Raw genomic sequence first — 16535 nt, 5'->3', positions numbered from 1 at the left:
AGCATCAGAGTAGGAGTGATGCTGAATCCTAGCTGTTTTATGTTTTTTAGTTTTATTTCATTTTAATTTTACTTAGTTGTGGTTTTTGAGACAGGATCTTTTGTGTAGTCTAGGCTGGTCCCAAGCTGCAGCACCTCCTGTCTCAGCCTCCCCAGTGCTAGGATCACCATTGTGTACCATGCCGCTGACCCGGCTCATTTCACACTGTTCTTGTTTCTTGTATCAAGATGCTCCTTTCTCGTGACCCTTCTCCCAGAGACAGTTTATACTGGGATGGCTTACCTGCAGGGAAAGAGCCACTGTGACCCTTGTTAACCTTGGACCGAATGAGCTGCACACCCCTGCCCATGGTAGACGAGGCCAGCAGCAACTCTTGGGGCTCATGTTCTCTGCTTTTCCCTGATCACATCTCACCGAGCTTTAGCATCCACAGCTCAGGGTAGTTGACAAATAACCTTGTCAGAAACTGCCTGTGTCACAGTAGTAGTAACCAGGTCCCTTCTCTCCCCACGTCCTCTAGATGCCCTTGCTGTGGTGATTGAGGTGGCCAACCACGCCAATGACAGCATGAAGCAGGGCGTGAGTATTGGGCATTTGGGGGCAGAGGCGCCATAGAGCGGGAGCTGGGTCCGGCCTGATGCTCATCTCTGCACAGGACAACTTCCAGAAGCTCCTGCGGATCCAGTACAGCCTGAGCGGGCACCAGGAGATCCTGCAGCCGGGGCGGGTAGGTGCTTCCCACAGCCCTGTGAGAGGATCACTGCCTGCAGGCGCCATCTGTAGTGTTTATTTTAGTTAGGAAAGTAGGTTCCTTGTGGCCATGTCCATGTGGGGGCGCACGCTTGTGATCCCAGCACTTGGAGGCTGAGGTGGGAAGATCAGCTGCCAGGAGTTCAAGGCCAGCCTGCACTACATAGTGAGTTACTGTCTCAAAAGAAAGTTGGAAGACAGATATGACGAAGGTCACTGTGACAAGTCTAGTTCAGTTAGGAGAAAGGCCAAGGGTCTCACAAATTAAATGGTTTAATACCATCATTTTCCTGTGGGATACTAGCTGGCCTCGTAAAGCTCTGAATGCCATTTCATTTAAAGTCTATAGCATGGGAAGGTCATGGAGGGAGAGACTATGTTTTGATATTACCTCCTGAGAGCACAGAAGTGCCCCTGGGAAAGAACCGAGGAAGATGCCAGAATGATGCCAGAATTGAGGACACTGTGTCCATAGAGGACCCTGCAGCCAGTATTGGCTTTGTAGTCTTTCTGTCCACAGTTTTCAGATGAGTTATGAGGCTTCAAAAGAAGCTGGAGGTGCCAGGTGTGGTAGTGACCCTAGAACCCCAGCTTTGGGGAGGCTGCAGCAGGGGAATACAGGGAATTAGAGGCCAGCTGGGCTCCATAGTAAGTTAAGGCAGCCTGGACTACAGAGTGAGCCCCTGTCTCAAAAACCAAAAAAAAGAAACCCAGGGGTCCTAGGAGCAGTGCTGGCGCTGTCGCATTCGCTTAGCTGCTGGGAGGTCCTGGGCTCTGTATGCAGCACCATGCCCAGGAGAAGAGAGGAAAGAAAAGGAAACCGCAAGCCATGCCAGACAAAGGCATGAGGAAGCGCTGACCCCATGGCCACCACCATAGAAAGAACCAGGTGAGGCTGCCAGGAAGGGGCTTCTGCATGCACTGAGGCAGCAGTGGTGGTGGCAGTCTCAGGCTCCGTCTTGGTCTCAGGTGCAGGGCAGTGTAGGAATCATTTGGTTTCTCAGTGTGGTCTGTTGTACCCAGGAAGAAAATGGTGGCAAGAATGAGAAAAAGACAAGAAGACAAGAGCTGGGTTAGGTGGTAGCCCATCTGCTTGGTTGGCCAGAAGACTCCCCAAGCAACAATATGGACATTTATTTATACCTTTGCAAAGTTAGTAACCCGTGATGCAGGGTTGCCTAGTGACTAACAGCCCACCCTGTCCAGGCAGGGTGTTTTTCTCAAGACTGAGGTAGCTTGACTGCAAAGGTAATGAGGCTGCATCCTGCCCTCCCACACAGGATCGATTTCAGCTTCAGGGGCCCCCAACAGGGCTGGGTCTTGGGTGTGAGACTGATGTGTCTTTCTTGGGCCAGGTTTTCCTCAAGGAAGGTGTCCTGATGAAGCTGTCTCGGAAGGTCATGCAGCCTCGCATGTTTTTTCTGGTGAGACCTCAGAGTGTTCCTCTGGGGCGGTGTCCATGGGCTGGCTTGGGCCAGGTTCAGATCCACCTTCAGGGTATCAGGCAGAGGCCAGAGCAACCAGGGCCAGCACACTGTACAATCAGAAAAGCCAGACCTCTGGGGGATCCAGTTGGCTGCCTCTCAGGTTGTAAGACTTGTTTGCTGCAAGTCCTCATTTAGGCAGACCTGACACTGTGGTGGGATTTAGAATTCAGAAAATGCTGAATCTGTTACAGACCTTGGAAAAGAAGGGCATGGTCAGGAAACTGCCTTTTTAATATTAGTCAGAACCAAAAAAAAAGAGGATGATTAATATTAGTCAGAACATGTGAGGTGCTTCTTGTGGAAATGAGGAAATGGAAGTATCTTCTTCAGGGAGCTGTTAGCCAAGGCAGCATCTTCCTTTGTGCTTGTATTTTGTCAGTGTCTGTGATGATGAGCCGGGCAGTGGCACATACCTGTAACCGTAGTGATCAGCAGGCACAGGCAGGAGAATCACTGCTAATTTGAGGCTGGCCTAGGCTGCATAGTGAACCCACGACTCAAAAAAAATTGACAGGTGCCAATAAGAGTTTCTTCATGTGACCGTGCAGTGCTTCTCCTTGCAGTTCAGCGATGTCCTGCTGTACACCACGCCGCTGCAGTCGGGAACATACAAGCTCAACAACGTGCTCTCCTTAGCTGGCATGAAGGTCAGTGCATTCGCCATGTTCTGTCCTCCTTTCACCCAAATATGTGAACGTACTGACCGTGGAGAGGAAGCCCTGTGGTGATCGCGGCTCTCCCGGCCTTTTCTCTTTAGATGCTATTGCTCATGCGTGTGTTTATTCATATGATTTCTTCCTTTATTCAAAGCACTCATTTATTCAAAGCAGACTTCCAGTTACAAGAATAACTGTAAGCAGAACATGGTTGTAAACTTGGTGAAAAATATGAGAACAACTGGAAATAATTCTTTTTGGCTAGTTGGGAGTCTAATACACTGTAGATAAATATGTGTGAATAGACCGTAACAAAGGTCACCATAAAACAGCTGGGCATGGTGGTGCTGCACACCTATAATCCAGTGCTCAGGAAGCTGAGGGAGGAGGGTCCCAGCAAGTTACAGGCCAGCCTGGACTACATGTGAGACACTGTCTCAGAATAGTAAAAAAACAACCACTGTAATGACAGTGTTTAGTTCCTGGGAACTTTGGAAACAAGAATGCCAAGCTCTTGGAGAGAGTGCATACAGTTGCTGATGGACAGCTGGGGAAGAGGAAGTGAGGTATGTGGGAGGAAGAGGCAGTGATCCTTGAACAGAGTTGCCTGGCTGGAGGTCGCTATGACCTTTGACCTGCAGTGCAGTGCAGTGGGAAGCTGGCAGTGTGGCCTTCACAGGTGTGAGATGGTGGGGAGCTGGAGAGTGGCAGTGACTGTCTCCGTGACTCAAAGCTGGGCTGTGCTGGGATGCGGCTCCTCCAACCCGAGTGCTTTCTTCCAGGTCACAAAGCCCGGCCAGGAAGCCTATCAGAATGAATTAAAGATCGAGAGTGTGGAACGCTCCTTCATTCTCTCAGCCAGGTATGTCTGTTTATGTGAGACAGGGTCTTTCTGCAGGTAAGCCCCACTTGAACTCTCCATGGAGCCAGAGCCCTGGCTGGCCAGAACCCAGGGTGGGTGTTTCTCCTGCCTCAGCTTCCCGGAGGGCTGGGATCACAGGTGCGCGCCACCATGCCCAGCCACCGTGTAGATTTTGGTCTTTAGCTTAGGAGCCACAGGAAGGGTGCAGCCAGAGGATCTCCTGTCACATGCCATGTGTTTTGATGCCGAGCTGAGGCAGAGGGATCCTGTGAATTGAAGCACTCTGTCCTGCAGAGGAAGGAAGACAGGGCTGACTGCTGCTTTATCTGGGGAGGTTGTGGGTGCTGAGCCGACCCCTTGCAGAGGGCCCTGGGGGCCCCCACTGCAGGCTGCAGCTTGGCTGCGGTTTGCAAAGGCAGCTGCCGAATGCCAGTTTGGCAGTGACCTGCATGAACTTGAGCAGGAGCCCTGAGCCCCAGAATGGCACCTGTGATAGGGCCCACTTGCAGAGTCGTGTTCCCTACATGGCCCAGGCTCTCAGTGTGCAGCTGCCACTCCCAGTCAGCCATCTGCCCTCGCCCCGTGCAGCTTCTTCCAGGAAACTGCAGGGAGGCTGGGAGGGCAGTAGAGTTTCCTGAGTGTTGGCCTGAAAGCTGGAAATGAACACCAGGTAGGCATGGTGGAGCACAACTGTAATCCCAGTACTCGGGAGGCTGAGGTAGGAGAATCTTAGCACATTTGATGCCAGCCTACATAGTGACTTAGTGAGACCCTGTCTCAAAATAAAAGCTCAAAAAGAGCTCGGGATGCAGCTCAGTGTGAAGGCTGTTAGAACAGTAGACGACATTAATGTAGGTTTGGTTCTTTAGTTTTTGTTCTACCTCTGTCTATAGGAACAGATTTCCTGAAGAGTGCTTGAATAGCCACAGCCACTTAATAAAGAATACATTTCTGAGAATTATTGTAGTGAGAAAGTGTTTTCTAGTATCTTCTTGATATGCTTACTAGTCAAGGTGGTGCTCACCTGTGATCCCATTGCTTGGGAGGCTGAAGCAGGAGGATTGCTAGTTCAAGGACAGCCTGGGCTATATCGAAAGACCCTGTCTCAAAACAAACCCACTGATCAGGGACCAGGAACTAATAAGTAACTTAGTGGCATGGCGCTTGCCCAGATGCCTAATCCCGCACAAGGCCCTAGGTTGGATCCTGGCATTACAAAGTGTGTTATGTACCATTATGGTGGACTTCTTTTGTCGTGGAGGTGGTCCTAGGGATTGAACCCTTGATCTCATGCCTACTAGGCAAGTGCTTTACTACTATGCTGCAGCTTCTGCCTATTAAGGATTTTTTTTTTTTTTTTAAAGATATGGTCTCACTATTTGTATTTAGTTCAGTTTAGCTTTAAACTCACTGTGTAGTTCTGAAATTTGTGTTGATCCACTGCCTCAGCCTCCTGAGTGCTGGGACTACAGGCACATGCCACCACACTTGGCTCTGTTAAGAAAATTTTTATATTTAAAATTACTAATAAAAATTTAAAAAAAAATTCAGCTGGGCATGGTAGCACAGGCCTGTAATCCCAGCCCATGGAAGGCTGAGGCAAAAGGATTGCCAAGAGTTGAAAGACAGCCTTGGCCATATAGTGAGTTCAAAGCCAGTAAACAAATAGTGAGTTTTAAGTAAATAGCGAGACACCATCTTATATGAAACAATAAAGTCACGTGAAGCACATAGTCCATCAGATGCCAGAGTCATTAAGCACCAGGATTTCTTCCTGCTACATACTTAAGGGCTCCACTCTAAAAAGTCCTTTTCTCGCAGTCACAGTCCCATCGTGATGGATTTAATTTCGTTTTGTTAAAGTCTCTCACTCACACCCTCTGCGTCTTCGAAGGTTTGTGTAGAGATGTATGTATTTTTCTGTATTTCTGTTACCTGAAGTGGTGCCTCTCAGTTTTGAATGTGCAAAACACAGCAGCCCATAAATGTACAGCAATGGTTAGGAGCTCCCGTGGATTTTGAAGGAGAGGCCTGGTCACAAAAATGCAAAACAAGCTGAGCCCTGTGGTACACAGCTGTAGTCCCAGCACTCTGGGAGGCTGGCGCAGGACAATTGCAGGTTCATACCAAGCCTGGTCAGTTTAGTGGCTCTGCAAGACCCGGTGACAGTAAAGGAAGGGCTGGGGTGGAGGGCAATGAACAGGCTGCTGGTTCACTCCCAGTTCAGCACAAAAAAAAGACGGAGCAGGTGTACCATTTGGGGGACACTTTTCACTTTTTGGTTTATTTCCCTTCAAGTCCAGCTAAAGACATCTACAAGCAGAGTAGAACAAAACCTCTGTGGGCTGAGAGGGCAGCGAGGCCTCACCGTATCACTACCAGGCAGGCTGCTTCCCTTTTAACCACACCTTCCACATCTGTTTGGTGACACTAGACAGATGTCCACCTCACTGTCCCTTCTAGAAGTTTTTAGTAATAGTGATCTAAAGATGCTTAGAATGCTATGCTCTGAGCTGGAATTTGTAACTTGGGTCTTACAGTATTTCTAAATTCTGAGAGTATGTCTTAGGGAAACCTTTGATAATATAAATGCTCAGACAATCATGAACCACAAACCAAATAAAAAGACCCATAAATGTAGCAGCCCTTGGTGTCGCCTTGTGTCTACTCCATAATGATTACATCACTATGCGGAGGGTCCACACAGTGACATTTCTGAATTCTTTTTTTTTTAATGCTTCCCCTCCGCTCCCTTCCTAAGTGGAGAGGAAGCGGTCGCTGTCCAAAGCGTGCTAGTCTGGAAACGGAGGAGGGGTTGAGTGTGCTAAGCCTCTGGCTTCGTGTTGTCACCTGCTGAGAACACTGGCCCTGGAAGCCAGGGGAGCACTGCCACGGAGGAGGGTGGGGACAGAGGCAGAGCCAAGGTCAGCTCTGCCTCACAGGCCCCCTTTTACCCTGCAGCTCTGCCTGTGAGAGGGACGAGTGGCTGGCAGCCATCTCTGGGGCCATCGAGGAGCATGCCAAGAAGAGAGTCACCTTCTGCCCTGGTAGGAGCCTTGAGGAGGTATTGTTTTTCTTTCTGTTTTTCCCAGTGCATTTCCAATAGCTTTTACCTCAAAGAGCCTTCTCTTGGGGATTAGGAGAGCAGTATGTGTTTCAGAGGAGCGAGGAGGTGTGTGTCTGATCTCAGAGCCAAATATTTATCCATCTATAATGTTTGACTGTGAGTCTGTTTTGTTGTTTGAGGGATGTAAGACAGGGTCTCGCTGTGTAGCCCAGGCTGCCCATGAACTCACCTGGATCCTTCTGTCTCAGCTTCCCGAGCCCTGGGTCCCCTAGTATGCTTCACCAGGCACAGCATATAACTGTAAGTCTGGGAGAGCACATAGCCTACCCATACTTTTCCCAGCTATAAAACTTTATGTAAGGGGCCGGAGAGATGGCTCAGTGGAATAAGTGCTTCCCTGGCAAGTGCAAGGGCCCGAGTTCAATCCCCGGTTCTGCCCCAAAAAAACTTTACGTAAGGCTGGGCATAATGTTGTACTCCTATAATCTCGGTGCTTAGAAGGCTGAGGCAGGAGAATCATTGCAAATACAAGACCAGCCTGGGCTACATGATGAGCTCAAGACCAGCCTGAGCTGCATAGTGAGATTCTGTCTCAAAAACAAAAGAGCTGTATTATAGTTGGGTGTGTGGCACATGCCTCTCACCCCAGCTCTCTGGGAAGCTAAGGCAGGAGGATTGAAAGGTCAAGCCCAGTGGGAGAAATGCAGCATGACTCCATCTCAAAATTTTCAAAACAATAATAAGGGCCTATAGATATAGCTCAGCGTGAAGGTCCTGGGTTCAAGCCCCCAGGGCCAAAAAAGAGGACATCATTCTAACTGGGTATGGTGACGTGCACCTCTAGTCCCAGCACTTGCGAAGCTGCAACAGGACAACTGAGTTGAGCTGAGTGCAGCTTGGGCTACAGTGTGAGTTTCTGACTCAAAAAACAAAGCAAAATGAAACTTCACTGTGGAGTCATATTTGGGAGGGCTGTGGCGTACAGCCAGGGCCTTCACACCAAACAAGATGACCAGCCTCTTTCAAGTTTTTATTTCAAGTCAAGGCCCTGCTTGGTTGTCCAGGCTGACCCCAAACTTGGCAATCCTGCTGCCTCAGCTCCTCAGGTAGCTGGGATTACAGGCGTGTGGCTCCACACCTCATGTGTGTCTTCCACGCAGAGGCTGGAACCCACCCCCTCGTCCTGCCAAGCACGGGGTGTGGCGCTGAGCTCCTCCCAGCCCCTGTGCAGGGAACTGAGGGCCTAAGGAAAGTTTGCAGAAGAAACCCATCCAGTGTGTCTACTATCATAGGCATCTTTTCTGGTGGTTTTTTGTTTGTTTTTTGGTTTTTTTCCTTGAGACAAGGCCTCTCTGTATTCTAGGCTGGCCTTGAACTCTCAGTGATCCTCCTACCTCAGCCTCCTTAGTGCTGAGATGACAGGCGTGTGCTGCCACGTCCGGCACTTCTTCTGGAGTCAGTTTTCCAGCAGAGGATTTTTTTGGAGTGCAGCTAACCTTACAACCCTGAGGACATGAGAACTGTAGTAGCCCATAATCCCCCTCTTGTAAGACACCCTGCCAACTGAGGACTGGATTCGGCTGCAGATGGTGTGGACCCAAGTAACAGAGCCATTCTCTTCCTGCAGGCTGACCCAGAGAGAAAGGAAGACGCGCCTCCCTTGGGCTCCAAGGCGCCCATCTGGGTTCCAGACACCAGGGCCACCATGTGCATGGTCTGCGCCAGGGAGTTCACGCTCACCTGGAGACGACACCACTGCCGCGCCTGCGGGAAGGTCAGCCAGCTCCCAGGTGGTGCTGTCACCTGTGCCACACACGCTGAGGGGCTTTGGCCCCAGATGCCACTCTTAATAATGAGAGTAAGGTGGGAAGACAGGCAGGGTCTGACAATGTACTCCTGTAATCCCAGCACTCGGGAGGCTGAGACAAGATTACCAGGTATTTAAGGCCAGCCTGGGCTATGTAGTGAGATCTTGTCTTAATCCCCCCCCCCCCCCAAAGCAAAGACAGTGATGATGGCCGATACAGCCTAGAGGCCTTGGCTTGCAGGACGTTGTTCTGAACCTTTTGTGCATGACAGTTCTCTGCCCATGATATTTTATGTAGGAAGCACTTAGTCGTAATTGGTACCTCATCCTGTAATTGCATTTCTCGTTAGTTTTCTTAACCTCTTCCTCTTCAGGCGTGGTCCTGAGTGTGACTTTACTCCATGCCGGAACCCCACAGCTTGAGCCCTAGTGTGTGGGAAGCTGCTGGGAAACTCAGACAGTGCTTCCGGCTCTACTGAAGTGACTGCAATGTGTTTCAGGTCGTATGCCAAGCCTGTTCCTCAAATAAATATGGCCTAGATTACCTGAAAAACCAACCTGCGAGAGTATGTGAACATTGTTTCCAAGAGCTGCAGAAACTAGGTAATATATCAATAAAGCCTGCATCAAAATTGCTTTTTTCCCCACATGCTTTCCAGTAGCCTCCTGTAACCTCAGCACATGGAAGGCTGAGGCAGGAGGATCGCTGTCAGTTCGAGGCCAGCCTGGGCTACCTAGTGAGTTTAAGGCCAACCTGAATTGTATATTGATACCCTATCTCAGGAAGTAAAAAAAAAGAAAGAAAGAAAGAGAGAGAGAGAGAGAGAGAGAGAGAACTAAACAGCCTTCTGAAAGAATCATCTTTGGTAGATTAGCAAGAGCTTTTAGATGCTTGGCTCAAAATTAGTGCTAAGCTTTGTTAATGTGGCTTTGTGGTGATTCCAGGAGAAACTGGACTGCATTTTGTTTTTGTTCTCTGAAAGGTTTGCTAAGAAAACTAACAAGAAATGTAATTACAGGATGAGGTGCCTAAAGCTGCTCACGGGGAACTTGAGCGCTTCCTCGCAATCGCCAGGTTTCCAGTTTACCACAGAAGTGCATTCATGGCAAACCACTCTGTATCCACTGCCAAGTCCTTCTGTATGGAACAGACATGGTGGGACTTGGCCCAGCTAGTGGCATCTCACTGCATGCTTAAAAGGTGTCTCTTCTGGGAGAGACTCAGCATGGCGTTTCTTACCCACAGAGTTCTCTGCTGGCTTCCCACAGGGAAAGTAATTGGGCAAGAACTGCTCGTGTCTGGTGGGAAGGAATTTCCGGTTAAATCTCTGAAACATAAGACCTGAATTTTAAAAAGAAGTCAGGTGGGATGGGGCATACCTATAATCCCAGCACCCAGGAGGCCGAGGCAGGGGGATACAATATAGTTCAAGGCCAGCCTGGGCTACACAGTAAAGTCTTGGCCTGCCTGAACAGCATAGCAAGGCCCCGTGTAAAAGAAAAAACAGTTCCAAAAGCATAAATGCATAGACCCTGTTGGCAAGGCTCCGCCTCTCAGCTTGTGGCTATCATTTGTGTTCTCAGAGCTGGTGTCATCCAGCTTGTGTGTCTTGAGTTTCCTTCTGTGGCTGATCTGCATGTAGTCCTTGAACTTGAGCCCCGCGGACAGGCAGGCGCTTCTACCCATGTGGAGTGTTTCCCGTGCCTTCCAGGCCAGCAGCACTCCCCAAGGCCCGGCACCCCCGGAAGCCACAAGTCTCCATCAAGTGCCTTGACATCTGTGCTGCAGTCCATCCCCTCTGGGCGGAAGCAAAAGAAGATCCCTGCAGCTCTCAAAGAAGTAAGTGCTCCCCACGGCCACACTGTCCCTGTGTTCGCAGCCCTGTCCTGCGGGAGGATGACCTTCGTAGAGGGACATCGAGGGAGAGACGAGGCATCTCTCATTTAGAAAAGGTTTGGGCAACCACTGTATAGCACTGATAGAAAGGGAAGATCGTTGCGCACCCATAAATATTTGATTTTTGTTTTGGAGATAGGATCTCTTGGGGCCGGGGAGATGGCTCAGTGGAATAAGTGCTTCCCTGGCCTGAGTTCGATCCCTGGTTCTGCCAAAAAAAAAAAAAAAAGAAATGTATCCCAGGCTGGTCTGGAACAGCTGGGATTTATAGGTGTGCACCACCACACCCAGCTGACCTATGAATTTTTTCAAAACTACTTCCAGGAGACACCTCACTTAAGGAAAGAAGTCCATGGAGTGTTTTTGGCATTTCATTAGCATTTACAGATCTGCACATTTGTTATTTGTAGATACCAATTGGTTATGACAGCAAATATTGACAGTAGGTTGTCTGTGTTTTTGTTTTACTTTGTTTTGCAGTCCTGGGGATTGAGCTCGGGGCCTTGACCTAGCTTTTTAAGACAGGATTTCTTGAAGTCAGACAAGCTGGACTTGAACTTTACGCCCTCCTGCCTCAGCCTCCCAGCACGCTGGGATTGCAGGCACGTAGCACCATGCCTAGCTCTTGTTTTTCTTTTTACCTTAAGGTCTTCGCGGTACTGGCCTGCAGGTGTAAGCTGGCTTGTGCAGTTGGTGCGCAGTGAAGTGGATGCCCCACTCAGCCCCTGCCCTTTCACCTCAGGCACGGCGGTGGTGGGTTGTGCGGTGCTACCATGCTGGCCCTTTTGGGGGACTGTTCCTTTCTGCTCAGTCCGGGCTGCGCTGTCAGCCCAGCCACTCCAGCTCAGAGATCTCCCACCTCTGCCTCCAGAAGCTGTGCTCAGCTCTAAACAGGGTTTTTCATTTTTCTGTTCTTTTTCTTTTTTTCTTTTTTTTTTTTTTTGAAACGGGGTCAGACTGACACATTGTTTAGTTCAGGCTGGAACATTGATCCTCCTGCCTCAGCCTCCCAAGTGCTAGGATTACAGGTGTGCAACACTACACCCAGCTGAATCTCTAGTTTCATTACCGTGGAGGGCTTTATCAGACAGAGTGAGGGTGAATGACTCAAAAATTTTGACCAAACTCATGTTTATGTTCCCAGCTGACATCATGTGAAATAAATTTCACAAAACAGTGAGAATAAAATTTACAAAGTTCCAGTTGCAGAGTTGTGAGTGAAACAAGTGAAGCCAACTTGGTCGGCCCCTGGGACCTGCTCTTCCTCCCTCAGTTCCCCGATATAAGTCTACATTCATAAGGCTGAGGCTCTTGCCTGAAGCAGGGGTGCCCCTCCAATCAAGCTACTGAGGAGGCTGACGAGGGTAGATGCTGGAGCACTCAGCCAGCGCGAAAGATTTCCAGCTCTTAGAACAGTTGATAAAGGCCCACCGCTCGGGTATCCTAGGCTGAGGCAGGAGGATCGCTGTAACGGTGATGCCAGCCTGAGCTACTGAGTAACTTAGACACTGTCTCAGACTAAGACATGAAAAATGGGCTGGCTTCTAGCTCTGTGTGGAGTGAAGGTGGGATTCAATCCCTACTACCAGGAACACTTTTAATTAATTCAATTAAAGAATAATAATTTTTAGAAAAGTGTTATAGGTTTTGAGTCAGTTTTTTCTTCTACAAAAACAGAACAGCCCAGCATGCTGGCACAGGCTTGTAATCCTAGCACTTAGGAGGTTGAGGTAAAGGAATTGCCATGAGTTCGAATCCAGTCTGGGATACATCATGAGACTATCTTAAAAAAAAAAAAAAAAAGAGGGCCGGAGAGATGGCTCAGTGGAATAAGTGCTTCCCTGGTAAGCACAAGGACCTGAGTTCAATCCCCGGTTCCGCCCCCCCCCCCAAAAAAAAAAAGAAAGAAACCAGAAAACAGGGCCGGAGAGATGGCTCAGTAGAATAAGCACTTCCCTGGCAAGTGCAAGGGTCTGAGTTCAGTCCCCGATTCCACCAAAAAAAAAGAAAGAAAGAAAGACACCAGAAAACAGAAACACATATACACACACACATAGAAACCCAGGTAAGCCAAATAAAGCCCCCAAATTTCTTCAGCAGATTTCAGTCTATAGTGTATTCGTCATAAATACTCCCTCAGCTGGGCATGATAGCACATGCCTGTAACCCCAGCACTGAGGAGGCTGAAGCAGGAGGATTGTTTTGAGTTTGAGACCAGCCTGGGCTACAAAGTGAGCTCAAGACCAGCCTGAGCTGCATAGCAAGACTCAAAAAAGAAAACCCTCCCTTCTTGCACTTACTGCTCTCTGCACCCTCCCCCACAAGCAGCAAGTGGCTCAGCCGGCGCTGCCCTTGCTCAGGCCGCTGCCCTGTCCTTATAGGTGTGGGCCAGCACGGAGGATTCCACCATGAGTGGCTACCTGCACCGGGCCAAGGGTGCCCGCAAGCCCTGGAAGCACCTGTGGTTTGTCATCAAGAACAAAGTACTGTACACATATGCGGCCAGCGAGGTAGGGACCAGAGGTGGGCCAGGGAGGGCTGGCGGAGCTGTGTCTGTTTCATTGCTGTGGGTCTGGGGTTTGCTTTTATTTAGTGGCCCTGGGGATTCAGCCTGGGACCTTGTGCCTGCTGGGCAAGCCCCCCACGCCCCAGCTCCCTAACTGGCTGCTGTGGGAGGGGGTGACATTGTCGTTGTTAAATCTTATTTGAATAATGTTCTCGCTTTAGACCTGGAGAGCTCTGCCTCAAGTGCATTAGGAATTTCCCTTTTTCTTTTATCTTTTTTTTAGACAGGATCTCTATATGTAATTCAGGCTAGCCTTGAACTGTGTGTAGCCCAGGCTAACACCCTCACGGCCATCCTCCTGCCTCAGCCTCCTGAGACTGGGATTGCTGGCACTATGGAGGCTGAGTCAAGAGGGTTGTGGTTTTCTATCCTATTTGATCCTGTGTTTCCAGCAGTCTATGAAAACTGGGGGAAGCTGATCCTTAGCTGGCTCCCACTAACGTTTCTAATGGAAACCATGGCGTCTCTGGGGTTGTAGTAGAATTCACGCAAGCTTCAGTGGCTATGAGCATGGAGACAGCTGGCCCCCGGGGCGTCTGGTGGTGGGGCCGGGGTGTGACTGTGAGTGAATGGCTGAACAGTGCCTGTGCTGTTTGAATGCTGATGTCACAGCTGTGCCAATCCCAAGGCCCAAGTGTCACCATGACCGAAACTGGTGTCTTTAACCCCAGGACGTGGCGGCGCTGGAGAGTCAGCCTCTGTTAGGATTTACAGTCTCCCAAGCCGGTGATGAGGGCGCGGACCCGAGAGTGTTCCAGCTGCTGCACAAAGACATGGTGTTCTATGTTTTCAAAGCGGAGGACGCACAGTCAGCGCAGAAGTGAGTGACATAAACCCAAGCTTCCAAGTTGGGCTTTGATTTGTATTTTTTTTAAATTTCTTGGCACCAAACCCAGCGTCATTGCATTGGCCTTCACCTCCAGCCCTTTTTATTGTATTTATTTATTTATTATTTATTTATTTAGTGAGACAGTGTCTCACTACATAATTTTGGCTGGCTTTGATTTTCCTCTAAACTCACATTGATCTTCCTGCCTCAGCCTCCTAGGATTACAGGTGTGTGCCACCGTGCCTGATCCATAATATCTTATTAAAAGAAATCCTACTTCAGTAAGGAAGGAATGCCTGTATTAAGTTTCTACAACAGACAATTTGCAAGGTGGGATAGGGCTGCCCCCAGGCATCTTCTGAGTAGTCTCTCTGTCAATGTTAGATGGAAACCTCAGACCAGAGAATCTTGGAGGCTGGCAAGATAGCTCAGCAGACTAAGCACCTGCTTAGGCAAGCACAGGGGTCAGGGCTCAATCCCTGCCACCACATGCAGTGCTGGTCCCGCCCCTGGGCATGCTGAGCTGGCCACTGAGACTGGGTGTGGTGGTGCACACCTATAAAATCCCAGTGCTGGGGATGCTGAAAACAGGAGGATCACTACAAATCTGAGCTGCATAGTGAGACCCTGTACCGAATACATTAAAAATTTTTTAAAAATTTAAAAGAAAAAAAAAAAAGGATCTTAGAAAGACCTCTGTGCCTCTGTGTTGTTTTTGTTTTTTTTGCGAAACTGGGGATTGAACTCAGGCCCTAGTTCTTGCCAGGCAAGTGCTTATTCTGCTGAGCCATCTCCCCGGCCGCTGTACCTCTGTGTTGTTTCCAAAGCAGATGGATTGCATGGGAGGTTTTACCTGTCAGGAGTAGACTAAGTGCCAGGGGGAGACCCTGTAATCAAAATACTAGTGTAGATCCAGACTCCAGGTTCCAGCAGGACCCTCAAGCATGTGAAGCTCAAGGGAGAGGAAAAGGCACACAGCAAGTGTCCCCAGAAGCACTGTGTCAGAAGCCTGGAAGGAGAAGAGTTGCCGGAGAGGTCTCTTCTGATTGATTTATTTATTTTGGTGCAGCACTGGGGTGTCAACCCAGGACCTTGCTACTGAGCAATACCTCACACCCTTTTTTATGTTGAGATAAGTCTTGCTAAATCGCCCAAGCTGGGTCTGAGCTTGTACACCTTGTAATTCTCTGCCTCAGCCCCCAGAGTGATGGGATTGCAGGTTTGCATCTCTGAGCCCAGCTAAAGGTCTTTAACTGATAGTAACCACTTCCACAGCCAATTAAATTGGAGGGTCAGGACTTCATAGAACGTTTACACGTCAAACAGTCCCTCCCTCATGCCACACAGAAATAAAGGTACGCTTTCTAGATCAAATTTTAGGAAAAGGTGCTCTGTGCATGTGAGGCTTGCAAGTCACTCTAGGAAACGCCTTCTGTGTGCTGTTCGAGTAACTGGGGTACGGCCGCAGCACCCACCAGATGCCTGCGCTCTCAGTGCTGCGTCCCACTCCCCTAACGGGTGTCTCTGCTCCGCAGGTGGATAGAGGCGTTTCAGGAAGGCACCGTGTTATAGCAGCGTGGCGGTGGAATTTCAGCAGGATGGAGCAAAAGCAGAATTTTATAAAAATAAACACTGCCAAGATAAATCAAACCAGACTCTTTTTCAGGTATCTCAGATATAAGAAATTATTTTGTTAGATATAAGTAGTTTTGTACAAAAAAAAAAGTTTGCTTTTTCATGTATTTTATTTATTAAAATTGTAATGTTTACTTAATGGTCAGAGTATTTCTAAGTCTCACACTGAATTCTAAAGTACCATTTCCTCAGCAGAAAATTTACATTTTTCTATGTAACTATTCATGACCCAGCCCACACCACATTCTCTGCCTTACCTTGTGACATTTCTTACTAGTTGTGAATCTTTGTAAGTGAAAAGCACATACAAAAAGCAAATTTCAGTGCAGGACCTGGTTTAGAAATTATGATCATTGCAGACGTAATGGCACAGGCCTCTTGTAATCCTAGCATTTGGGAGGCTGAGGCAGGAGGAACTCCTGAGTTTAAGGCTGGCCTGAACTACATAGCAAGACCCTGTCTCAAAACCAAAAATCTGGAAAGAAAAAGAAATTATGATTAGTATAAAAGTGCTGAATAAAGTTTATCTTTGAGTGGGCTGGGGGGATAGGTCAATGACCTAAGTGCCTGCCTGGCAAGTGCAGGGTCCTGAGTTTGATCCCTGGTACTGCAAGAAAGAAGGAAAGAAAGAAAGAAAGAAAGAAAGAAAGAAAGAAAGAAAGAAAGAAAGAAAGAAAGAAAGAAAGAAAGAAATAGATATAGAGATCTCTATATATAGATATAGATATAGATATATAGAGATAAGCTTAGAAAATTGTTCTATTTTTTTAATGGAAACACATATGGCCAGCTTCTACCTCAGTAACTGTGAAACAAAATTTGAGTCAGTATCTAATTATTTCTTGATGTGCCTCTTCTGGCTTACATTAATGTCACATCAAAGAATTAGAGCAAAGGGATAGAAATCTGTCTTGTTTTATATGACTTTGGCTTTTCATTAAATTTAGTTTTTGTTTTTAAAAGCTGGCTACTAGTTTGA

At 48.4% G+C, this 16535-nt stretch overlaps 1 protein-coding gene across 4 annotated transcripts in view; it reads left to right on the top strand.

Annotated features, from left to right (window-relative positions):
* The window catches only part of Fgd6 (FYVE, RhoGEF and PH domain containing 6), a 123567-nt gene extending 108034 nt beyond the window's left edge, over window positions 1-15533 (top strand). For 2 of the 4 annotated variants that reach the window (XM_023716496.1, XM_023716488.1), the window contains exons 10-21: window positions 521-579; window positions 656-727; window positions 2106-2174; window positions 2801-2884; window positions 3676-3755; window positions 6717-6819; window positions 8450-8596; window positions 9130-9232; window positions 10342-10469; window positions 12908-13036; window positions 13764-13912; window positions 15457-15533. In XM_023716496.1, coding sequence (XP_023572264.1) covers window positions 521-579; window positions 656-727; window positions 2106-2174; window positions 2801-2884; window positions 3676-3755; window positions 6717-6819; window positions 8450-8596; window positions 9130-9232; window positions 10342-10469; window positions 12908-13036; window positions 13764-13912; window positions 15457-15493 — 1160 coding nt within the window. In that variant the 3' untranslated portion in view covers window positions 15494-15533. Of the gene's footprint in view, window positions 1-520; window positions 580-655; window positions 728-2105; window positions 2175-2800; window positions 2885-3675; window positions 3756-6716; window positions 6820-8449; window positions 8597-9129; window positions 9233-10213; window positions 10295-10341; window positions 10470-12907; window positions 13037-13763; window positions 13913-15456 lie in introns of those variants that run through there. The other 2 variants (XM_023716498.1, XM_023716503.1) reach the window with 2 other exon arrangements.
* The last annotated feature ends 1002 nt before the right edge of the window (window positions 15534-16535 follow it).

This window comes from Octodon degus, unplaced genomic scaffold, assembly GCF_000260255.1.
Source record: "Octodon degus isolate 3935 unplaced genomic scaffold, OctDeg1.0 scaffold00004, whole genome shotgun sequence".
In the NCBI taxonomy this organism is placed as follows: domain Eukaryota; kingdom Metazoa; phylum Chordata; class Mammalia; order Rodentia; family Octodontidae; genus Octodon; species Octodon degus.
The sequence above is the reverse complement of the archived record's forward strand: the minus strand, read 5'-3'. Positions and strand labels throughout refer to the sequence as shown.